Source organism: Lemur catta, chromosome 12 (assembly GCF_020740605.2).
Source record: "Lemur catta isolate mLemCat1 chromosome 12, mLemCat1.pri, whole genome shotgun sequence".
In the NCBI taxonomy this organism is placed as follows: Eukaryota; Metazoa; Chordata; class Mammalia; order Primates; family Lemuridae; genus Lemur; species Lemur catta.
Window position 1 is genome coordinate 76,841,333 of NC_059139.1, and position 27,113 is coordinate 76,868,445.

The 27,113-nt window shown below is 36.4% G+C and overlaps 1 protein-coding gene across 5 annotated transcripts in view; it reads left to right on the forward strand.

Annotated features, from left to right (window-relative positions):
- The window catches only part of CAMK4 (calcium/calmodulin dependent protein kinase IV), a 218,511-nt gene that overhangs the window by 158,853 nt on the left and 32,545 nt on the right, over positions 1-27,113 (forward strand). For all 5 annotated transcript variants that reach the window (XM_045566341.1, XM_045566345.1, XM_045566342.1 and 2 more), the window contains 2 exons: positions 23,357-23,447; positions 25,833-25,907. In XM_045566341.1, the coding sequence (XP_045422297.1) occupies positions 23,357-23,447; positions 25,833-25,907 (166 nt within the window). The remainder of the gene's footprint in view (positions 1-23,356; positions 23,448-25,832; positions 25,908-27,113) is intronic.

Genomic DNA, 27,113 nt, shown 5'->3' on the forward strand with positions numbered 1-27,113 from the left:
CTGATTACAGATCTAGGGATTAATGAAATCAAAGCAAGCAAGGCAACACTAAAATAAATTACTATCTGTGTGAGTCCCCAAGACTATGCTTGATAATGTTTATGCATTTAATGGGCATTATAGACATTATTTGACACATTAAAGCCATCTTCCACTCCAACCTCATTCTTTGTTGGTAGAGCCAGTTTCCCTTTTAGAAAGATGGAAAGTGCCAGAACTTTTTCCCCCAGCCTCCCTTGCAGCTAGAGCAAGGCCATATGACCCGATCCTGCACAATGGGTTCTGAGAGGCAGTCTGCTGGCGAGTTCTGGGAAAAGTATCCCATTAATAAAAGGAGACCCACGGGAGGAAAGGCCTTTTCTCTTTCACCGGCATAGCTGGGTATCTGCGCATGATGCTGGGAACTGGTTTTGTTGTCTTGTAATTATGAAGGGAAACATAGCTAGTCTTGAAGAAGGCAGAGAAGAAAGATGTCATATCGAAATGCTGCATGATTTCTCATAGAGGACAATAACAGTTTCTCAATATTTCTACCACTTTAAATTGTATATCCTATTACTTGAAGCAATAACATAGTGAACTCCTTCTAGAATGGACTTTCGAGTATATATATATGCTAATAATGATTGTGTGGCCAGAGCAAGTTGTATAATTTTCCATCCATTTAAACATAAAACAAAGAGCATACTCCTAGATAAAAAGATTCTGGTCCCACAAAATTCTAAAAACTGAGTTTCACTGAATATCAGACATACACCCACACACTGCTAAATCAGGATTAAGTATGATTTGAAGGGACAATGAGGTTTAAGAGTATTAAAAATAAGCTTGCTTTTCTGACACTTGTTCTTTGTTTCGAATATCATTCCTGCTTGGGTCCGCTTATTGTCAATGAATAGGTTCTGAGAGTTCAATTAAGCAAATGAGAGACTAAAACAGAAAATGTAGATATTTTGTTGTCTGTTTAAAAATCTGTGAGTTCCTATAGTATTTGCACTTTTTTCTCTGGGGAGATTTTGTCTCTTGCTCAGATTTTAACACTGATCTCTGGAGGATGGATTTTAATTAATGTAAGGTTCAAAGCATTGAAACACTATAATGATAATTTTGCCAGTAAAAAGCAAAAGTGTTTTTATATTCTTACTAAGAACTGAGAAATCGTAGTTACCAGAGAAGAAATAACAAACAGTTCTATTAATGTTCTGATATTTTGATTTATGGACATACAATAAATTAGACTAGTAGCTCAGTATAGCTACTAGCTATTGAGCTATATAGCTATTTTATCAGAAAGAAATTTTGGAGCAGAAAAATAATCTACATTCTGAAATTATAGCTCAGCATTGGGAAATTAGAGATCTAAAAACAATTCCTGGGCAGAGGAGACAAGTAACTTTCTCGCTAAGTATTTCTGTATATCATTATCACCAGTGATGATAATGATATCAAAAGTTTGTCACATTCTGCCTGTGTCCCTCTCCCTTTTGATTCCCAGGAGAGCCACAATAAATTCTGGACCATACATCTAGGAATTTTCCAATTATCACATACAAAATATTACATTGATGATTACATTCTCAGTGACTTTTGTTGTTTCAGGGTTTTGTAAATGTTGGATGTTGTCAACAATTTGATTTAGCTGTTACTGATTCCCTGGTATCCCAGACTCTGTTCTAGACTCTGGGAGAGATCAAGAAGCTCACCAACAAACTGGGCAGATAGACACATAAACACATGACTACAAGATGACATAAGTGCACCAAGTGAAGGAAAGGCATCAGAGAGGGAGAAAGCTAGTCCATATATCTAGAGAGAAACTGAGTCAGAAAAATCCTGCCAGAGGAAGTTATATCTGAATTGGAGTTTTAAAGAAAAATTATCATTTAGTAGGCAGCCAATATGAAAGAAAAGGAATTCCAGAAATACTCCTTTTATCCCACAAGTTTTTAAGGAACATAATAAAGGTGCAAAGGCATGAACTCCTTTTTTTTTTTGTTTGTTTTTTGTTTTTTTTAGGAAGTAAAATACATCTTGTGAGAACCGGGGCTTGAGAGAGAGATAGGGAGCCTGTCCTGAGGGGCTTAGGTGACTTACTAAAGAGGTTCGTGTGATTCTGCAGAGGAAGAGGCTCTCAGGGACTTTTCTGTGATCCTGTCACCCCCATGGCCACATGAGATCCAAAAGCAGTTAAGATAACATTAAAATATCCAGGCAAGAGATTAAAAGCTCCCCCCCTCAAAAAAGGACATGGTTTATGAGTCTATGTATGAAATGTACTAACCTAAGACCAGAATTTCCCTTGAATCTTCACTGTCAGTATTTATGAATGTTAAAAATATGAAGACTTAGAGATAATAAAAAGTAATCTAGAGAAGGGAACATGCAGACAACAGGACTTAGAGGATCAGTAAGAACTGCTAAACAAACTTTCCTACATTTATTAACATTTAATACTACATTCTCTTCTCACCTCTCTGCCCACTTCCTCTCTAAGGATTTTATTCCATTCTCTTCTATCTGGTCTCATAGTTCCTCTAATAACCTCTTTTCTTCCATTCCTTTTCCTTCTTTTACATTTTTGTTCTTTTTATGGTCTTCTTTTTTCTCTGCATTAGCTGAGAAATGATGACTAAAACAGCAACAGCAAAAATAACAAACATTTTAAAGACCAACCAAAGCCTCTAGGCCAGGATGACTCTGTGTTTACTATGTATACAACATGCATTGTGTAGGTTCCAAGGAGAACTACTGAAAGTAAACACAAGACACACTCCCAACTTGGAATGATTTAACAATAAAAAGAGGAAAATGACATCTAACTTACTTATCTTTCTTGGAAGGAAATGTCTCAGGATTGGAATGAATGTCTTCACTTTTGCAAAAACTCAGTAAAGTATCATAAATAGGAGGTTACTAAATAGATATAACCTAATTATCACTTGATGTCCTTGGATTATGGTCTTTAGAATTTCATTCATAGCTATTTTGTCAGGTTTTAGTTGATTAGGAAATGGAATTCACAGAATCATTGACTTTGGAGCAGGAGTATTGCATAACCTTAAGTAGGGGTGGGAAATATTGTGTAGTTAACAGGGGTAGAATGAAAGAAAAACACACACAAAAAAAAACCCTAAAATATAATCATAGAGCAGTACTCACAGTGTCATTTTAAAGTCAGGAAAGATATGAAATTTTTTTCTATTTCTGTAGATGATCTATAAAGATTAATGTGAATAAAGAGAAAGAAAAAAGGTGAGGAATCAAGCTATACGGAAATAAGGTTTTAAGGTTAGACATTTTAATTACATTTTTAGAATGCTCACTCCAAGCAGGTATATATAGACCATAATGAGAGGAACGATGTCATAATACTTAAAAAAACAAAACAAAAAAAAAAAAACCTTACCCTAATTGAAAATTTGGCCTATTTTCCATTCCTCTGGCACTATTTTGCACATATATGTATTCTAGTCTTCTGATATTGATTGCTCTGAAAAGCTGAAATTCTGGGCCAAGAATTCTGCCACCACCAATGAGCTCCCTCAGAGAACAGTCTCTTCTTTACATACATAGACTTGGTTTGTGTGAATCAGCATATGCCTACTGTAGGCCACAAGGGAAGGACTCTTAGCTGGAAAGATTCCTTTGACAATGATGCCCTTTTAAGAATGACTTTGTAGGAAATATCAAAGTCTGTAATTTAAAGGTGAACAGTGATTTTTTCTTTGTATGCATGTTTTTCTCCCAGGATGGTAAAGAGTGACTAAGGTTAAACTCTAGTTAACTACTGTATATCTATGTTTTTCTTTCATTGATTATTTATTGGAGGATAGGGGTGGGACCATGAAATTTATTTCTTTGCTTTCTGGTAATGGTCATTTGCCAAAAAGCTGAAGTATTTCTTTTCTTGAGAGAATGAAGTCCCTCAATATTTTGTACTGTATAGAGAGATGTGAATTTACTATTTATGATGGCTTTGACCCATAAAAATGAATTTTTATTTTGGGAATGGGTAATTCAGGAGTAGTATTGAAAAAAAATTAACACTTCTTTGTAATAATCAGGTAGAACATATTTTATTTCTGGGTCAGAAGAAGATCTTTCAGGCAATACTATAATAATATTCTGTTAACGTCAGTCCTTGACCATGGCGTTTTGATTTCATGATTATTAAATAGTAACAGCTTCATACTTCCTAGGTTTAAACAGTATCATGCAAAATGCAGGTATTGACATTTCCAGGTTAAGAAGGAAACTACCTTCTAGGGCTTCATTTTCTTTTCTCAGATTTTTATTTTGTCTAATGAAAACATACAAATTTTCAAAGTTAATGCTTCTAGGAACAAGGCATTTGTCAACAAGCTTCCAAACTCTAAAAGAGATCACTGAAGAACAAAATGAAGACAGGACATAGGCAAGACAGAGGAACAAAGCAGAGGAAGATGAGGGTGTTTTCATCCAAATCTACTGAAATCTTTTACTGCAGAGACGTGAGCCACAGGCAGAGAGCTAGCACCCAGTGACTTATTTTAAGTGAGCCGCTTTCTCTGACAGCCAAGTCTGTTTCAACTTCTTTCTTTGCCACCATAGTGAAGCTTGGACTCCAAGTCTCATAAATGCAAAAGGAGCTAGGAGACCCTGGAATGTGACAGCAGTTGTAGGTTGGGCTAAAGGCAGCAGGGTCTATGGATGAACTAGCTCTCTGAAAGCTGTTGACTTTTATATTATGTTCTAGGCAAGAGAAGAAAACAGATTGTTCCAAATTATTCAGGAATAAATTCTACATTGTAAGGTGGAGGAGCAGATGAGTTTCCTGTGCAGCCAAACCACAACTGATAGAAAATTGCTAGAGGCTATAAATATGACTAGAGCAGCTTCATTGGACCTTCAGCATAGAATTAAGAAGTTGATGGTGATGATCACATGAGAGAATCCACTTGTCTTATCTATTGGCAAAAATTAGGTTTGCATCAACCTCTTTTTAAGCTTGAATAAAGAAGATTTTTATTTTTATTTTTTTTTGGCTCAGAGTATTACAGGGGTAAAACGCTTTGGTTACATAATTGCCTTTGCACCACCCAAGTCAAAGCTACAAGCATGCATTAACTCTTCTAGATATTGGCCTAGGCAAAGAATTTATGACTAAGACCCCAATGGCAATGATAACAACAACAAAAATAGATAAATGGGATTTGATTAAACTAAAAAGCTTCTGCATGGGTAAGTAAATAATCAACAGAGCAAATAGACAACCTACAGAATGGGATAAAATATTCTCAAACTATATATCAGATAAAGGGCTAACATCCAGAATTTATAAAGAACTCAAGCAAATCAGCAAGAAAAAAAAAAATCCCCATTAAAAACTGGGCAAAAGACATGAACAGAAGCTTTTCAAAAGAAGATAGACAAATGGCCAATAAACATTATGAAAAACATGCTCCATGTCACTAATCATCAGGGAAATGCAAATTAAAGCCACATCAAGATACTACCTTACCCCTGTTAGAATGGCTTTTATTAAAAATCCCAAAAACAATAGATTCTAGCATGGATGCAGAGAGAAAGGACCACTTATACATTATTAGTGGGACTGCAAATTAATACAAACTCTATGGAAAACAGTATGGAGATACCTCAAAGAACTAAAAGTAGACTACCATTCAATCCAGCAATCTCACTACTGGGTATTTACCCAACGGAAAAGAAGTCATTTTATCAAAAAAGCACCTGCATTCAAATGTTTATTGCAGCACAATTCACAATTGCAAAGATGTGAAATCAATGCAAGTGCCCATCAATTCACAAGTGGATTAACAAAATGTTGTATACGTATGTCAGGGAGTACTACTCAGCCATGAAAAGGAAGAATTAATGCCTTTTACAATAATTTGGGTAGAACTGGAGACCATTATCCTAAGTTAATTATCTCAAGAATGGAAAAACAAACACCACATGTACTTGGTATTAAATTGGAACTAACCAATGAGCACACATGTGCACAGAGGAGAGTAAAACTCAGTGGAAATCAAGGAGGGGGGAGGGGAGAGGAGAGAAGGGGCAAAAACATACCTAAGGGGTACAATAAACACTATTCAGGTGATGGGCACACTTATAGCAGTGACTCAAGCATTACAAAAGCGATACATGTAACAAAAACATTTGTACCCCCTTAATATTTTGAAATAAATTTTTAAAAAATTCTAAAGTACAAAAGCAGGGAGAAATGTCTTCAAGATGCAGAATAACAGCATACTTTTGGAAAAACATATTAAAGGACATGGAAAACACCTTTAAAATGCATCTGCTTTGTTTTTTCTAAAAGATTTATGTATTTTGACATTGAAACAAGCTTGATGTTGAACAAGTTAATAAATCACCAGCTTGAAATGAAAATAAAGCTCTGTTAAGGTAGCACCATAAATGATAAGGAATTTCAACACAATAACAAAAGGTTGCAGAAACTAAATTAAAAAATTAAGATCTGAATTAAAAACAATGAAGTGCAGAACTGAAGTTATAGATAACTGAATTACTTATTTGGATGCCCAATATGATAAGCTTTCCCAGAATGCAGAAAGAAAAGAAGAAAGATGCTCCAATAAGAAAGTTGATGATAGATATGGAAATAGACATTCAGTCTAAGGAAAGCAGTTTTCCCAAGAGGAGATGAACAATCTATAAAACAAAGACAATAGTCAAGGATTTAATAAGAGATAATATTCTTATGCCAAAAAACAAAAAATGATAAGTCCATAGCTCATTTTGGTCAAAACTGACTAAACTGATAAACACTCAGATTGCCTTTATCTGTTTTGAATATTTTGAAAATAATGGCAACATTTTAAACAGAATGCCAGAAGGAAATAAACAGCATGCTGAAAGGAACAAAATGAAACCAGCCTCAGACCTCAAACCAATATTTAACACTAAAGAACACTAGAACAAGTGAGTATCTATAGGGAAGAATGTGTTATAATGCATGAATTCTGTAACTTGAGCAGGTACTTGCCAGTTTTCCATAGCCCTTTTCCTATGAGGACAGCAGTCGTAGCATTCCCCATGTTACAGTTGTGAGCAAACTGAAGCTCAGAAAGATGGGCCTTCGCATGGTCGCTCACCAGTGGAACCCAAGTGGTCTGAGCTTGACCACACAGCCGACCATCTATACAAGTCTTCCTTGTTGACCTTTGGGATTCTGAGTCTCTTAAATCTCAATCTGTACAAAAGTCCATTCATTCAAGCACTCCTGTAGGCTTTTGATAGTTTTCTGCATTTCTTTCTTTAAATCAAAGCAGATGGAACATTCCAGCTATTTTGGTTTCTATAACCTACTGGCCCATTTATTAGAAAACTTCTGAAAGGAGTCATCCCAAATCTAAGTTCCTACCCACTCCTTCCCTCACCTGTAATAAATTCAGAAGCTAAATGTACTTGTTTGTTTTCATTTTTCTTTCTTTCTCTTCCTGAGAGATATAAATTCAGAATTTCAGCAAATTCACTCTCTCTCCTGAACTGCAATGGCATTTTGTACCACTCAGTGGGTAGCCTTTACCGCACCGTATTGTGTGATCAGTTGTACACAGGCCTGTCTCCTGTGATAGGCTGGGTTATCTGCAGGAGCTATTCATCTGTATCTGTCATCCTTGTCCTCTACCCTCCATGGCCCCTCAAACACTGCCTATACCCCTTTGTATTCATAGCACAGAATAGGCACTCTACATATCCGTTGACTTGAATCTAATTATTCACAAAAACTTGTTTAGGGTCCCAGGATTTTGAGTGCTTGGACTATTTTAGAACTGGCCTTGTATCTATGGTTTCTAAAAGACAATAAGACTCCAAGTATGTTTAATTATTCAATAAGCTGTTAAAACACATGATTTTCAAAAATGATCATGCCAACCTAACTCCACAGGAGAGCACTTTCCATGAAATGTAATGACTTTTAGAAATCTAAAAACAGATACATGGCATCTTCCCCTACATTTTGGAAAAGATATCTAATTTCATAAAACTTGACATGATAGATACAGGGGAAAAATCCAAGTTGAAAAACATAATTTTTCACAAATACACTTTGCGTTCTAGTCTTGGTTTCTACTTCTTGAAATTTAATGTTGAAACACACACATTTCTATGAATAATATCTTGAACATGCTATAGGTTCTGACCATCTGTGTGATTTATCCTTTTAAATGTTCCCTTGAATGTTGGAACCATTCCAGAACCACACTATCTAACTTGAAAATTATCTTCCTAACTTTTGCCTGTGAAATTGCTGTTATAGAAACTTAGCCACACTCAAGAGTTAATAGCTTTGGATCCTGCAGAATCCCAGAAATACCATCTTATTGTAAGTCGAATATCACTGAGGGAGAGCCTCGTTACACGCTGATTCACAGCATTGATATTTTGTTTCTTCATATAATGGGCCATTTAGTAAAGGGGCTAAATGCTTCTGCTCTATTCTCTTAAAACTGAAAGAAGATAGACTCTTTGGAGGAGTATATAATTGGAACACATGTGACCAAGACCTAACAATAACAATCTCAATAGTAAGTACTCTCAGCCATCAATAACATGACTTATTAAGCTCCTACTGTGGATCAAGCTTTAGCTAAAAGCTTGAAGGACATCATTTCATTTAATCCTCACACCTATAAGGCTATTAAGCTCATTATACAGATTCATTTCACAGATGAGGAATCCCAGACTCAGAGAGGTTAAGCCATTTTTCCAAGATCACACAGCTGGGTCATGGCAGAACCAGGATTAAAACCCAAAATAAAGGCTGGTTTCAGAGTTTATACTCTTATTCATTCTGCTGTCGGTGCCACTGTCAATGCCTGCTATACACTATACTGGGCCAAAAGCCAGAGACACAGCAGACAGAGGCCTAAGCATGGCAGGAGTTCAGAGGAAAAGATGGAACAAGACACGTGCAAGAATCGTAGAGCAGGAAAAAAGTCATACATTTTTAAGGACACAGGTGCTTTGCAGCAGGTGTGCCTGTTTACATTTTCCCGTTTTTCTTTACTCCTGGATTTAGTTCTTGAAAACTACTTATTCGATAAATGAGAATCATTTTACATGCTGTAATTAAAAAATCAAATCAGTCTCAAAAAATTAAGAATATGTGCAAATGCATATTCTATTCTTTTTAGGGCAGGAGTAGGTGGGAATAACAATAGCTCCACAGGCGTAAGTCTTCCAGGTGTAGTTAGCTCTGTAACTTGGTCAATATCTGGAATAATAGAAGAATCAAAAGTTGAACATCACTAATGTTAGTCAACAGTAAGAGATCGGATAGATTTATTCGAGTCTTTGTAACCAAATGCAACTTTCATTCAATTACTATATTTCCTTACAAGTAGTTGCCCAGGTATGCCAGCTCTGTGGGGTCATAAAATACAGTGCAGCCCCTGTGGACTGACGATTCAGGTTGGTCTCACCTGGCACAGGTGGCTCCAGAGCCTGCTGATGACCAGGCTGACCCCCAGATATAGCAGCTCCCTGTGCTTTCAAAATGCAAGCACCTGCCAGCCCCTCCTTCAACATTTTGTACCCCAGATCCCTTTTCCCTCAAAGTTAACTCCAACTGCAAATAGACTAACAGCACACAGTTTGGCAGAATTCAGGACTTTCTTCATTCATTCATCCAACTTCTTTTCAGTACAAGGAATGATGAGGAAAAGAAGCTAAAAGGAATTAGCATGGTTTGTTATGACAAGTATAACCAATACAATATGAATATAATCATTTTGGCATTAAAGAGTTTATTAGATAATTTATTTTCTTAGCCTATTATTAAAATCTTATTCCCCATAAACACCATAAACCACATTTATAACATTTATATTAACATGGAATTTTCATGTGATGAACAATATATTAAGATGCATTGAATTTGGTTTTAATATTACATTTCTACCTTAGTATCACCTCAGGAATTTTAACTCTGAACTTTATCACATGAGTTCTAACAGAACAGTTTTTTTTTTACAATGTCATTTAATCTGAATTGGCAATACCAGGCAATTTAAAGAATAGTGTCGTGCTTAATGGAATAATAGAACTTTTTGTATTTTTAATCCCCGAATCCCTGAGATCATTAAAACATCTTATATTCATATGTAAAGTACTTGAAATCCATAACACATTATTTTTTTTAAAGTATGCCAAGTTTTCTCCTGAAAGCTCTAGATAGCCTTTTTTTTTCTGGTTTTATATATCATTGGTCTTATCAAATGATGCAATACTGAAAAGAACTGGCTTGAGATCTCACATAAGCAATGTTAATACCAAACAATTCTGTAATGTTTGTGGTTAAATTAAAATTAAAATTCTATTGTGTAAATATTTGTAAGACAAGGTGGTATGTTTTTATATACCCTAAGTAGAGAATGTAGACTTCACAGATGGTAAATAACATTACAATTATTCTTCACATATGCATTATCCAGAAATTTCACTGTAAAAATAATTTTAAATTACATCACCTGGTAAAGAATACTAGATTGACCATATTTGATATCAGCTATTGATGTGCAGAACAGAGTGAAGCCAAATATTCCCCCTATGATATTCTGGTTCCCAGATTGAGATTTCACAATTTTAGGGCCATAAAAGGGCATTATAAGTTAAAGGTATAAAACAATTTTCAATATTTTAATATATTTTATGTAAACCACAGATGTACCTTTGAGGATGATGCAACAGTTTATGAAAATCCTAACCCTATTTGATTTGGCTTACATTTGTCACCTGAGGGTGGTAATTCTGATGTCTCTTGCTCTTGAAGTTCTGGTTGGCAGCTAGGAAGAGCATGGCATTCTATAGGCTACTGAGTTATATGTTTCTGATTAGCAAAAAGGAGATAGGCCAGTTAATTATTACTTACTAAATGTGTTATAGATATACCCTTTCTAAATATGGCATCCACTGCATAGAAACAAACCAAAAAAAGGTATTATTGGGGGCAAAAATTGTAGGAACTGCAGTTCTATTAAAATGAGCCCAAGTCAAGCCAGGTAAAGTTATTCCTTCTGCATCCCAGAAAGCAGGGTACCAGTAGCTCAGAGGGAATTGGAAAAAGTCTCTGTGTTTGTCTTTTAATGGGAGAAGCAGAATTAGTGGGTGACTGCCAAATTCTTTCTCTGGTGCTTTCTCTTACATGACATTTCCTTTCTCCAGCGTCCATCTTTCTCCCATATGGGAGATCTCTGGGAAGCTGCAGCTGCCCTCACTCCTCAAATCTTCAGTAGAGTCCTGATCAGCACATGAGCGTGAGGAAACTACCCCAGTTTAGGGGAAGAACCACAGATTAGAGGGAACAATGCTTACAGCTGACACAGGGTTTGGGTTCCCAATAGACAAAGTGGACAAATGTAATAAAGCTTAAAAAGCAAGCCTCAAAAAGATCAAACTATTTCCAAGGAACATAATTGCATCCAGAACAAAGTTAAGGAATAGAACAAATGCATTTGTATTTATCCAGCACCCAACAAGATAAAATCTACAATATTTATCATCCAGTCAAAAATTACGATGCATGAAAAAAAGCAGGAAAAAAAATTGATCAATAGAAATGTCACAAATAGAAAATTAGTAGACAGAGACATTAAGACAGTTATTACAACCATATTCCACATATTCAATTAGATAGAGGAAAGATTGAACATATTAAATAAATTTATAAAAGATATTTTTAAAAAGACTAAAATCAGATATCTAAAGATGAAAACTATATTTACAGTATTTAAGGTGAAAAATATACTGGATGAGAATTAACAGCAGATTAGATACTTCAGAAACAAGAGAATATTGAACTTGAAGACATGGCATTAAGAAACTACCCAAGGTAAAACTCAGAGAAAAAAGACTAAAAATAAAATGAACAGAGAATCACTAAGCTACGTAATAACCTCAATATATAAAATTGGAGTCACTGAAAAATGATGGGAGTTAGAATTACTTAAGGAAATAATATTTACAATTTTCACGTATAGAGCCACACATCCAAGAATCTTGACAAATTTCAACATAAGGAACATGAAAAAAATGATACTGAAGTACATCATATTCAACTTTCCTAAAACCAAAGGTGGAGAAAAAAATCATAAAATAAGCTAAAGGAAAAACACATGATAGCAAAGGAAAAAAGATAAGGGTGATGGCAGATTTCTCATCAGGAATGATGCAAATAGGCCAGGTGCGGTGGCTCACACCTGCAATTCCAGCACTTTGGGAGGCCAAAGCGAGAGGATTGCTTGAGGCCAGGACTTCGAGACCAGCCTGAGCAATATAGTGAGACCTTATCTCTACAAAAAAAGAAAAAAAATTAGTCGGGTGCTCATTTGAGGAATTTGAGGTTGCAGTGAGCTATAATGATGCTACTGCACTCTAGCCTAGTGACAGAGCAGGACCCTGTCTCAAAAAATAAAAAAAAGAAAGAAAGGAATGATGCAAATAAGAGACAGTGGAATGCCATCATCAAAGTACTACAAGGAAAAAAAAAAAAAAACCAGGAACCTGGTATTCTAAAGTCAATGAAAATAGCTTTCAAAAACAGAGCCAAAATGCAGACTTCATCAGGTATACACAACCTGATAGAATCCCTCATGAACAGACTTGCAATGCTAGAATAAATTTGGTTGTGCACTACAAAATGGAAATGATTCATTTATGTTGTATTTCACTTCCTGCCTTGCAACCGAAGGAAGATATTGATAGTGCTTTAAACAAACAGCAGGATGAGTTGAATTTATTAAGTTTCTTGAACACAGAGCCACACAAGGCTCTGAACTGGGATGGACATAGGACATCTATTCTTTTCCAAACATATCAGGATCTGTTGTTCTAACCCAGCTCAAGTAGTCCCATCATTTTATTTATTTAATAAACATTTACCGTGCACAAATATGTTCTAGACCTGAGAGTAAATTCTAGCAATTCATTGGTATTTTGTGTCCATTTGTTGATATCTGCATAAAGCCTCATTCAGCCCATAGTTCTAATCACTTATTCACTCCTTCTTTCATGCATTTTTTTATAGACATTTATCAAAAACCTACTATATACCAGGCCCAGTGCCTAGAGTCTGAGAGTACAAAGGTGAATAAAATAAATCCTACTTTCAAGGAATTTATTTTTTAGTTTTATAATTAAGCACACAAATACAATAACAGCATTAAAGTATTATACTAGGGATATAAAGAAATGTTATGGGGCCGGAGAAAATGATTCATTTTGCTTGCAGAACTGGAGGAAGATTTCACAGAGAAGATGGTGTTAATCTAGGTTATAAAGTATTCCGATTACTATTGCTGTGTTAACAAACTATCCTGTTTAGCAGCTTAAAACAACCATTTTATTATGCTCCTCTATTCTCTGGGTCAGGACTTCAGACAGGACATAGTGGGAATGATGGTTATCCCTGTTCAGTCATGTCTGGGGGCTTGACGACCACAGTAGGGAACCGTCTAGAGTTGTATTCATTCACATGTGTGGAGGTTGATGTGTCTGTCACACAAGACCTCAGCAGGGACTATCAGCTGGAACAACTGCACTTGGCTTGTCCATGTTGCCCAGTTTTCTTACAGCATCATGAACTTGGGGATAGACTTCCCTTGACAGCTCAGGGACCCAAAAGTGAGTATCCAGCTGACCAGATAGAAGCTGCATTGACTTTTAAGGTCTAACGTCAGAAATCACGCAGTCATTTCCCCTGCATTCTATGGGTTACCAGCGAGCTGCAATCCCACTCAGATTCAAGGCGAGGAAAATTAGTCTCCACCTCTAGATGGGGGAGAGGCAAGACTCTGGAAGAGTAGGTGTGGTGAGCAGTACTATTTCAAGACTCTTTATAAAGTGTATTTAGAAAGATTATTGTTAAATTAAATACATGGAAGAGTATTACTATCTGAGACCCAAGTGGGAATGTGCCTAGCATGACAGGAATAGTAAGGAAGGCTGTGTGGCTAGTGCATGGCAGGAATTGTCCCAGGACGGTACCCAGCTACAAATTGGGGACAAATTTTGAAGGGCCTTTAATTCTCATATTGAGAAAATTCGACTTTAACTTGTAGGCAATGAAGAGCCCTTAAAGTGACTTGGTTTTGTTTTTAAATCAAAGATTGACATGAGTTTATCTATGATTTAGAAAGGTGAGCTAGGTGTGTGGACAAATATAATAGTGCTAGCAAAGAATATAAGGGAATATATAAGCAGTGACAATGTCAATGAAAAGAATAAATAGATATGAGATGTATTTTGGAGGCAGAATTATGACTGGCCAAGGCTAGTGAGGAAAAAGGAAGCATCAAGGATGACTCCAACGTAGGTAAGAAGGCTTCAGAGACCCCAGAGCTTGGCTACTTTGCCTGAAGTGGATTCCTCTGGTCCTGCGAAGCTCCTTGGATCAAGACTTAGCTCAGATCCCACAGCCAGACAAGTCTAACCAGGCCTGATGGTCTGGGCACGGGAGACAGTGGTAGCTTATTTCCTTTCTCATACATTCTGTTGACAATTCTGAAGACATCATAGAGTAGAGGTTAAGCATAAAGACAATGGTAGTATCAGGTCTCCAAAGCAAATATGACCAAAAAATTAGAGTATTCGCTTACTTAAATTTATATACATTGATTCCAAATTTCTTGAGGAGTAGACAAGAGCAAATTCATATAGTTTAATTTTTCTTCTTAATAGGAAAACTGTAGTCAGAATACTGTTTTCTTTTTTTTAATGACTGGTTCTCCTTTGTCCTGTTAGATATTTAAAGAGATTCAAACTTCCTCCTACCAACTCCTGAGACATTATCAATTAACCACACACAGCCCATTGAACACAGCATAGCTGTAATTAAACTAAATTACCATGCAGTAGCTTTCATTACACAATGAAACAGTTTTTGTTAGGACCATAGAGAGAGCTTAATTACATGTCTAGACATCCCCTGAATTCCGAGCAGCAGTATTATCTTTGTCTCTTTAAAAGAGAGTTGGAGCATTTGGTGATTGCCTTTTCCTGAAAATTAAATGGCAAAATAAGTTTGGGTTTTTTTTTCGTTTTTTAATTCCACATTCTACTTTAATGCATACTTGATTTAGGAATCATTTATACACCTGTGAATGTAAGTGTTTTCCAAGGAAAAAGTACAAATTTTCACTCCTTGTCATCATGTTTAATATACCTGTCACTTGCATCCAAAATATTTTTTCTCTAATACATCCCAGATATCCATTCTTATTTTTAATGTATAAAGGATGTACTGTAGTATAAAGCACAATCAGCTTTCATAATGGTATTTCCAGCTTCCCCATCCCTATGAAGGGGCTCACCTCTTTGCCTGGGGATGGAGTGACTTCATTCAGCCTCAATCCTGTCCAATCTGCTTCTCTGGACAGTGCACAGAGCTCAGCCTCTCTGTAGGGCTAAATTCAAGGGCCGCAGCCCCTGCTCAACCAGAGTATGCGGATATAGGAGCTCCCCTTGTTTCCTGTGTGCACCAACCTGATCTCTTCTTTCCCATTACAGAAACTTGCTTGCTGATTCTCTGTAACTATAGGTCATTTTTTAACCTTTTTCCAAGTTATGCAGTATTTCCTGAATACCATCTCCACTTAATTAGCCTGACCTTTCCATAGCCTCCATTCCTAAAATCTCACCTTTTCAGAAACCTGGCCACATATGTGAGAATGAAATAATCACAAGTTTCAACATTCTCAACATTCCCTCAGATAGTTGCCTCATAACATGCACTTGCTCTAATCTTATATACAAATAAATTTTATATACTCACTTATTGATTGATTACGTGCTCATTACTTCAGTTTTCTTAACATACTTTTATTCTGTTAGCATGAGATATGTCTGTTTAAATCTGGACACATAGCTTTTTCCATTAACGTTTTGCATAATGCCTCATTTAAAATAATAACCATTCACTTAATAATGATTGCTATTGAAAGCAAAGATAAGTGTCTCATTAAAATCTTAATCGAGTGAATGTTTTAGGTTTTGAGTTGAATCTAAGGAAACAGTATAGATAAAATGATATTTTCCACCAGTGCCCTATAGCTCATTCTTAGAAATAACGTACTGAATAGATTTTTATGGCATGTACATACACAAACCCAATGCAAGTCCCTGCTCTTCCACTCTGGCATAGTACACAGGGAGACTCACAGCACAATCAGAAATAAGAATGGGAATCTGGGTGTTCTTTGTGACCTCTTCTCCTATCCACTACCCTTACTTGACACCCCAGGTTTCCCTACCCAGTGGCATTCATAATCATCCTCTCTGCCAGCATCCTGTTCCCTTTCCCCAGGACATTGCTATCTCAGCAAGAATGTTCCAGCAAATGTTTGCTTTTTCCAGACACTTCTAGGCCACACCTAAATCCTAAAGCAACAAAGCACACACTACAAGCCTTAACTGCAGGGCCAGCATCAGGCTCAGCCGTCTTCACTCTCACAGCCATCAGCACACCTTTGCTTACAAACGGAGGCCTTTGGGCTTGCCCACTGCTCACTAGTGTGTTATTGTAGTTGGGCACATCACTGCTCCTTCACCCACTTGACTTTTAATTCATTGCATCAGTTCCATTTTATTATGCTGGCCAGTATAATTTATAAATATTGCAGGCACAAAAGGGACTGAAGAGTAAACTCATAGATGAATTTTTAACAGTCTTTCTCCGAACTCCCCTGAGGCATATACTGTAGTGGATATTCAGATCATCTCTAAACGATGGGAAAAAAATTAATTCAGCCATTGCTACCAACTTAACGCTACTACAGAACAAAAACTAATTATGTAATTATTCAAAACGTCACTTGAAAGATGAAACTCTTCTTCCTACTCTCATAGTTAAAATGTTCTCATTGGCTTTTGGCCTTTCTCAAAGTGACAATGTAAATCTCATTCGTCCAACTAATATTCAATGAGTACCTCTGAGGCAACTAAGTATAATTATCCACCAAGTATAGTGTATGTGTAACAAGCACACGTGCTAAGAGCCTTACTTCAGCCAAAGCTATTAATAAGTGCTGCTGCTGTGGACATACACTGCCACAATGTAAGCATAACATTTTCTATTTGACAACTTTAACTTCTGTTACACATGAATAATAGCACATGAATAAAAGATCCAGATTACCATCATTCTTTAACTATAAGTTAATGACTAAAAAGTAGAACAACATATACATCTATAGGAAAGTCGAGTTATGTATTAATCATTCAGAAGCAGTTGTTGAGTGCACTGTTAGCATCAGGCACTGTGAAGGAAATGAAGTATCTGGGAACCAGATACCAATTTTCCTTGTCTTCATGGAGTTCCCAGTCTGGTGAAGGAGGCGCCCGGAATGGAAAGCCTGCAAAGGAACATATATGGTGTTAAGAAAAACAGGAGGTATCGATAAGAGGATGTAAGTGCAGGCACATATGTTAGTGTGGAGGAACAGGTACAGCCTCTCTTAGGAAGTGACATTATAGATGAGTCCTGAGGGTGAGGACAGCTGGCCAGGTGAAGAAGGATGACAGGATCCAGGTAGGGGAGCAGCTAGCGGTGTGAAAGAGATTGGTTGGAGCTTTTGAAAAACTGAAAGAAAGTCTATATGGAAGAGAAGAGAGAGGGAGAAGATGGCAGAGTGTGAGGCTGGAGAGGGACACAGGAACCAGATCCGCAAGGGTTTGAGGGCCAGGATAAAGTGGTGGGAAACCGTGAACAGTTTCCCAAGGAGAAGAAATGGCCTGCTTCCCTGTGCTTAATGTGGAAAATAGTTTGAAGGAGGGCATGGTGAAAATCAAAGCAGACATTTAAGGGGCTGCCATGGTGATCCAGCTGCGGTCATGGCAATGACGTGGACAGAGGCAGGGCCATTCTGGAGACATTTTGGAATAAATGTTGACAGAACTTAGTGTTGAATTAGATGGAGGTGGTGAGGGAGAGGAGAGAATCAATTTCTGACTTGAACACTTGGCTGATGGACATACCCACATTTTGAGGTGGGGATACTCGAAGAGGACTGGGAAGTCAAGAGTTTGGTTTTGGACACACTGAACTCAAGGTTCCTGTGAGACATCCAACTGGAAATGAGACAAGGCGGATGGATAAATGACACTGGAGCCTAAGAAACAATTTTGAACTGAACATCCTCTTAGGATACTATCATGGAATGATCTTTAATTCTTAAACTTCTAGTGATGTAATACATAGTTTGTTTAGTTAATATGAGACCAGACATAGCTACTAGCTAAAAGAATCCTGTATCCATCATATTCAGATCACGTCATTTGTAGCAGATGCATGGTATTCAGGATAAGCAAATATATGAAATGTGTGCCACTTATAGAAAATTTATTTGGAAAATAAATTTTTAATTTTAGTAATACATAATTGTTATAGTTAAATTTTATTTTAAAAAATTAAAATTATCATAATCCCATCACACAATTACCAAAAAAAAACTCATAAGCACTCTTTTTATGCTGTAAAAAGTGGCAAAAGGGAAGAGAGTAGACAAATGTGCTCAAAGAGAGTTTACAGCAAAAGGGAAGGCTAGGAGACCAACCCCAGTAAACATTCAATTTAAGAAGCAGAATCAGAAAAAAAAATCATCTATTTATTCATACACTTGACAAATGTATATTGGACATCTCCTGAGTGCCAAGGCTGCTTTTAAATTCTAAAGCAAAAATCAGACTGCAGAATGTTTTGTTTGCCCTCTACAAGGTTTAACATTTTTCAACTTAGTTGTCAATATTTAAAATTTGGAATATGTTACATCAAAAAAATCTGAAACTCTATCTTGCCTTGAAAAATCCAAAGAGCTAACAACATGGGGTCTGTATTCCCACCTTATTTCTTATTTTTTCTAGTGCATATATCTATTTATGTTGAATCCCCATGATTAAATAATGTGTATCTAAAATCAACAATATCTTGATAGGTTACTCTATAATTAGATATTTCATTATTACTTCTACTATGTTATTAATACAATGTTATAAAATGTCTTTGCACACTTTCCCATGACCACACAATTTTGTGGAGCATTTTTTTCTCTTAATTTCTTTCTCTCCTCTAAGTGCAGTGATCTTGAAGTGATGAGATTAGTGTCTGATGAGATTGGAGGTGTGTATTTCATTTAAAATCCAGTTTGAAAATAAAGGGAAGCATGCCTATTCATTAATATTATTCAGGTCTTAAACTGTTCCTTTTATGTCTTCAGATGCTCTAAGACAGTAGTTTTCAAAGTATAGTCCAGTTTAGGGAACCCTAGAGACTCCCTGAGACACTGCAGAGGGTCTATAATATCAGATCTATTTCATCAGAATATGAAGGCATTTCTCTTTACTCATGAAAGTAATTTTCCAGAGGCTACATGATGTGTGATTTTACAACAGACTGAATGCAGAAGCAGATATAAGAATCTAGCAGTCTTTTTTTAACCAGAAATTAATGAAATTTGTAAAACTAGGAAAGACTATCTAATCTCTAATTTTTTTGTTTTAGAAAGCATAGTTCCTTTTATTTTAAAATGTTATATATGTTAATATGTCATGAACTTATTGTTTTTTTAATTAATAATTTTTTTAATTTCTCAGTTATAACTACTAATACAGTAAATAGTGTTAGATATAATTCACATAAACAAAAACTCTTTGGGATCCTCAGTAGCTTTTTTGAATATAAAGTGTTCCTGAGACTAAAAAGTTTGAGAACGTGTGCTCTAAAAGAGTGCTGCTATTTCTAACGGTTGTATCTCCTAGAAGATCATATTCTGTTTTCCTTCTTCCTGGCTTTCTGACTTGAGATCATGTAAAGGTTAGAAATAGTGTTGGTTGAAGGTGGATCTAAACAAAAATAAAATAGTGACTCTTGCCATTTTGTCAGTCAAATACTTTCAAATGCCTTCCCCTACGTATGTGTACGATCATAACTTTTGATAATCTTTCTACACCAAGTAATTGATAGTAAACCATCCCGGTATGCCTTTTTAAATGCCAAGATTATGACCTTAGCATTTCATTGCTTTGTTTTGTTTTTAAGTTTCTTCCTCTAGTAACACGTTCTAATTCTATTTTTCTCTAAAACTTTCCTTCTTGTTTCCAGTCTAGCCCTCCTTTAGTGGAGTGTCAAATGATATTTTCTTTTGTTGTTGTCGTTTTTTAATTTGCACTTGGAAAACAACTACTGTTTCTGTTGAAGAAACCCAGAAAAACATTTAGTGAGAATCTTTGTATAATCAGTACATTGAGTTTTAACCTAAAATTTACTAGGTCATTTCATTTGTTACTGTTATTGTGTTGCTATTTTTAGTGCCATTTTCTTCCCAAAGCAATGGCATTTCTAAATTGGGTAAGATTAGGAGGAAAGATCAGTGTTTTCTATTGGTCCCAAACTATGCAAACTTTCGGTATGTTCCAAAGCTACTGTATAAGATATTCTATCTTTGCCTTCAAACTAGGCTTAAATCAAGACAAAACAGTATCTTCCTTGTTGGAGGTATGGAAGATTTTCCCTGAGTATCATTCGTGGCCGAGCATGGTCCGTTATCATTCTCCCATTTCTTCTCCCACTCTCATTACCTTCCCTTTCCATTATTCTCCCCTTGTCTTCTTCATTTTTACTTTCCTCTAATTCCTTCAGCTTAATCAATCAGGTAATAAGTGCATCTCTTTGAAAATCATGCAATAGGCAAGGGTATGGGCTCTACTTCCAAATGCTTGGGTCCGAGTTCCAACTACAGTGTCTAGTTGTGCCATTGTACAAATCTCTTAGCCTCTTTGTGCCTCAGTTTCCTCAATTGCAAAACAACTATTAGATGACTTACCTCACAGAGTTGTGAAGATTAAATGAACAGGTATAAGGTATTTATAATAGAGCGTGGAATATAGTAAGTGCTTAGAACATGCAAAGATACTGTCTATAGATGATTACTACCTACTTCAATGAGGGAGCTAGACCTGGTGAGCCATGAGCAAAAGCAACTTTATTTTTTCTCACTGTTCTGGGAAATCCACTCTGTGAATCCATTCTTCCCCTTCATGAATAAAATTTCAAGCCATGTCCATAGTTTTTCCAATCAGTTTTGAATAAGGAAAAGACCAGAATTTTAGACTCACAATCCCATTTTAAATTTCTACCCTCCCCCACCTTGGACCTTAGAGATCTATAACTCATACGTAAGGGGAGCTAGGGATGCTTGTTAGTTTCTTCTTTTTTTCCTGCTCTTTTCTAACCCCTGGATGCTGTTTGTGCTCCTTCCAAGACTGGGATGTGAAGGTGATGGTGGGAGGGAAGAGGAGGTGGAAGGTAAAGAAAGGTACTTGACTGGTACAATTGTGGTCGGGCATTGGTGATCTCTGGGATTGGCAGGTTGCAAATGCTTGTTGGTCTTTCCCTTTTAAGACACATTTATGGCTTCTACACAGACGCTTCCATTGCAGGTCAGTTCTTTCACCCCAGTTCCAAGGAATCGTGGCTCCTCGGCTGCCTGCTATCACTACCCTCACGTTCTGCTTCCTGTGATGCTGAGGTGGCATCACCTGGCAGGAAACACTCCCACAAAGGGCCTCAGCAAGATGACTCATGTGTAATTCCCTCCTGCAGAGTCCATACTGGGCCCATGAGTAATGTGCATCCTTGTCCAGCTTTTATCTGAGGGTAGCTGCATCTCCCTGAGTCCTTCTCCTCACTCACCTGCTCCCACTGTCCTCTCATCTTTCAGTTTTTCATGAGTGAGCCAGCTATCAGTCCCTGTTTGCCCAAATCACTAAGTGATCTTGAAGCCACATTTCCCTAGCCCCCTTATGTGGCTTGAATATAAAGAAAGAACCTCCTCCCTTCCCCATGACACAGGAAAAGAGAAAGACTACAACACACAGCAATGTTTTCCCTTAACCCGAAAGAAACATGGGCAAAGGATATGAACAGGCAATTCATAGAAGAGGAAAACTGATAGACCAAGAAGCATATGAAGAGAACCTCTACTGTATCCATAAAGAGAGAAAGACAAATTAAACCAAACTTACAACACAATCTTTGCACTCCACCTCAGCAAAAGTTAAAACTATAGATTTAGCTGAGATTTTAACATATACACATATACTGTTTGCATGAGTGAAAATTGATGGAGTCTTTTAGGAGAGTGATTTTGCAGGATGCATTAAAATAAAAGCTCTGTACACCTTTTGACCCCATCTCTGGACTTGCTTCTAGGTATCTGTCCTAGAGAAATCCCAGCAGAAACACACAAATATGCAAGTGCTAGAAAGTTTCTTCCTGTATTACTTGTAATTTTTTAAAAATTGAAAGCAACTGGGAATGCCCATTAAAAAGCTATAATAAAATTAATTATAATACACCAAAAAACATGGGTGCAAGAGTTAAATAGAATAAGCTGAAGTGATATGAAGGAAAGATTTCAAAGGCATATTAAGTGAAAAAAAGACATACTAAATTAAAAAAACTGTGTAAAAGTTCATATTAATAATACATTTAAGCAAGAAAATGGAGAAAACCAGGGATACTGCCTTGCATACATATATTCATGTTTGAAAATGCATAGAAAAAAATTCAAACCAGCATTTTGGGAAAAATGTTTAAAACTGATGAGAGATTATTTTTGAAGTGGAGACTGAAACTGGGAGAAGAGAGGTCAGGTAGGACTTTAGCATTTACAATGAGGATATGTTGTATGTGTGATTATGCATAATTTTACAAAATAATTTAAAATACAAAAACATGAGTGGAGTTGCTAGAGGTGATCTTTAAGATTCATCTCAAGTACAACTGTATTAACAGTTGTATCTGCTAATTCTCAGAAGAGCCTATGAGAGCATTCATCATCATCAAAGAATATTTATCTTATTAAGGATAGTTCTCTATAATAACTACTCACATCTAAATGTCTGTTCAAACAATAATTATGAAGTCTTTGCTACGGTTGTAAGTTTCTAAGACCACACATACAGTTATGCTTTTCAGATAATAAACCAGACAAATTTCAGTACAGAGCACCTTGACTTGATTATAATAATTAGCCAATTCCAGTTGAGATGGTACTAATGCATAAAAAGAACTATAACTAATATTCTCTGAGGAGTAAATGTTTCATTCTGGGAATTGATTCCATACAATTTAAATTGCATCACATTTAGATAACTATAAGGTATTCTTTAATGTATAGTTTAAAACATATTTTCCTTTATGGCACCTATTTTTAAATCATAATGTGTGTGTTCTTGAATCACATAACTTGTAGTTCTTAAAGATTAAGTATAGATGTTAGAACCATCCATAGAATTACACAAATGTTACTTCATTATTTTCCCTATTTAGTACCTACATGAAAATGGAATTGTCCATCGTGATCTCAAACCAGAGAATCTTCTCTATGCAACTCCAGCCCCAGATGCACCACTCAAAATTGGTGAGAACATTTCCTGATGTTTCATAATCCTTTTTCCCAGAGCAGAAGAAATTTATCCCGTGGAATTTTTAAATATTGCTCTATCCAGTTTTGCCTACATTCAATATCTTCGAGTATCTGACATCTGTAAAGGAATATGCACTGTTTTGGAAGTTTGTGCTCTTTTCTAGAATGTTAATCTGGACATTAGTCCCTAGAAGTTGGTGCTTCATTGCTGGGCACACAAAGGAATCATAACTCTTAGAAATGGCAAGGACCTCAGGAGATGACCTTATATTTTATAGATAAATTTATAGCAAAGAAAATCACAGAAAACCTAACACTTGTTTTGGGGATATTAACTTTTATTCCACAAATTATTTGGAGCTTAATTTTAGATAATCAAGAACTTTGACATAAAACAGTTAGTACCTATTAGTGAATCTAGGCTCTGAGTCACTTATTTATATGAACAAAGATAGATTAAGATCTGTATTTCCTAAAATGTACTACACGGAGCACTCATTCCTTAGCAGGGTGAATAAAAGTGAATAACTAAGTCTGTCTTTGGGGAGGTGAGAATGATTTGCAGAGGTACTATGGTTGGTCAAATAAGTTAAAAAATGCCAATCTAAACAAAGTTAAATAAGATTTTTGTTATTGTAGGACTCCCCAGAACCTTAGTAATCCTAATGTGTAGACTGACATATTATATAGTGCACCATAAGGCTTTTCCTAAACCTTATTTGACTCTGGAAACCTATTTTTTCCCCAGTATGCATTTTGAAGAACTGTAATACAAAGATGAACTTGGGAAATTCTGATTTCCTCAAAGAAACCTTTAAATTGGCATCTTGGAAAAAATATATTAAATATTGCTTTCCATGTGTCTTCCAAAGCAAATTTTCATTTATTAAAAAAAATTATAAAACTTATTTTTGATGAATTCTTTTTAGTAGAATCTGTATTAAATCCACTGAAGGGCATTGCTTTTCTGGTGCTGTCCTTTATCATGTTAATCTGACAAGTTCACTGCATTTACAAGTGTTAACACCTTTGAAAATTAAGTTGTTCATATCAGGGGAGAGCTCAGACATAATGTGCTTTATGAATGCAAGAACTCAAAGAAAAAACCCTGAAAGCCCTGCTGGGCAGCCAGCTTGCTCTCATAGTCACTCCTGTAAGGCAGTGGACAGCAGGCAGTTTCCATTTCCTTTGACATCACTTTCAAAGAGTTGATCCTTAAGCAATGTCTTTAAATGGATGGATAGATACTAATTTAGGCAGGAGAGCCTTTCTTTTTAGAAGGGCTTCCTGCTGCTTTCCCTGATAAGAATCAGGCACCTGTGTGGAAATGTGGGTTTATCTTTGAAGTCTAAAATGGAATCCATTCTGTACCTGCTTCTCTTGAAGAATGGCCTTGACCGGTTTCCTGAGGTTTCCTGAATAAGACAGATGTAGCCCAGCAAATAGATCATGATGGTAGCAATTTGCGATAACATTTTACCTAGGTATTATTTTGAGAAATAAATAAAAGGATTAGTCTTCATATGAGAGTAAATTCTTGTAAGTCAAATACATGAAGGACTGACATTATTTATTTTCAAGCAGAATAAACCTTTCGATATTTCTATTTATTCTCATGACATTTATGAAAATATCATTTGTATCTCTCTCAATGAAATAAAGGTTCTGAATTATAGTGCTAATTGTGTATTGTCCCTTAAAGCTACTGTTACATAAATTTCAAAATTAATAGCATTAGACAAAATATAAATATTACTTTAAAAAAGAGCATATTTGCTAAAGGCTGGGAATTATAGAGAAGAGTAAAGATTAAATATAGGTTTACTCATAAATGTATTTGGGAGTCATATTTTTCTCCAGTTTAAAGAAACACTTGAGGCTGGGTGTCCATGGCTCACACCTGTGATCCCAGCACTTTGGGAGGCTGAATGGGGAGGATTCCTTAAGGCCCGGAGTTCAGGATCAGCCTGGGCAAAATATCCAGGCCCTGTTTATACAATGAATTTTAAAAACATAATCCAGGTGTGGTGGTGCATGCTTGTAGTCCTAGCTACTAAGAAGGCTGAGCCAGGAGGATCAATTGAGCCCAGAAGTTTGAGGTTCCAGTGAGTTATGATGATGCCACAGCACTATAGCCAGGGCAACAGAGTTAGACCCTGTCTCAAAAAAATTAAAATAAAATAAATTAAAGAAACACTTGAATTTTTTTTTTTACCTTCCTCAGGTGATTCATCCCACCCACATCTACCCCACCATCAAATACAAAAGCAAACAAACAAATAAATAAATTAGTTTTAGTTTGGAATAGCAAACATTCTGTCATCTTATAAAAGCTGAGAAAAAACTTGCTTCATTAATTTTTTTTTCTTGTGTTGTTAGCCGATTTTGGACTCTCTAAAATTGTGGAACATCAAGTGCTCATGAAGACAGTCTGTGGAACCCCAGGGTACTGCGGTAAGCTCTGTAATACTGACATTTTACCATTACTGTTATTTGACGTCTGTTTTTATTTAACAATCTGATTTTATAAAATTCCTAATGTCTCTATTTATAAATGCTTTACGATTTGGTGTGTCTCTCTCTGAGGAAGGCATATGTAAATGATACTCAGACTACCTCTTGCTCTGTTGGAGGGGTTCAGCAATGTTGGCTTTAGGGCACATTGTTAGAATGCCTTTGGGGTCAGAGCTACTCTTGGATAGACTCAGGAGTAGAAAGACGATCACCAGGGAAGAGGGCAAGGAAAATGGCAGAGTATATAGTTGGAATTAAAGCCATGAGCCCTTTGTCACTTTTCTTATTTGCTTTTCCTTGGGAGGAGAATGTGTACCATCAATTCAGACAGCACATAGGGCAACAGTGAGAATGAGGTAGTCCCTAGTTCTCATACATAGCACCGGCCTAGCCTCACTTAGACAAGGACCTCAGGTGAGATTTCCCCACCAGACTTTGCCCAGTCCCCGCAGATGGGCTATGCTGAGATCCTCGCATTCTCTTGCCTCATCTCCCAGAACGGGCTGATGGTAGCCCTGTCTCTCCAGCTCACAATCGAGGGACAGAACAAATGCTTTTGATCCACACTAGCATGAAACCCACTCTTCTTTTTCCTTGATAGCTGAATTAATCTGGTAACAACCTAAAAGCCAATAAAGTTTGCAAAGATTGTCAAGAATTCCTAGAATTCTTGTGATTAATGAATATGTCACAAATCAATTAAAATCCTAAACTTGATTACAAAGAAAAGAGATAAGATTTCAAGTTATTGGTCACAAGATTGGTCATCTTTTTCCTGTAGAATCAGAATCTTTTTACACAAATCTCCTTTCTCACTAACCTCTTCAGTGAACATTTATTAGTCACTTCCTGTATATTCAGGCCAGTGCATGGCACAAGGGAGATGCATTTCCTGCCATGATACCCACCCCTGGGGCTCACAAACTGCAGAACAGACATGGGAACCAAAAAAGTGTAGCACCTTAAGAATTACTGGGTTATATGTATGGAAAAGCTATTATGGAAACATAGGAGAAGGGTGGTGTTTGGAGTTACCTGCCTTGTTCTTCTATAGCATTTATATTTGGGGTCACCCATCTCAGAAATCAACACAGAAAAACTGTATATCTAACTCATTTTAACAACTTTTGAATTCATAAAAATCAG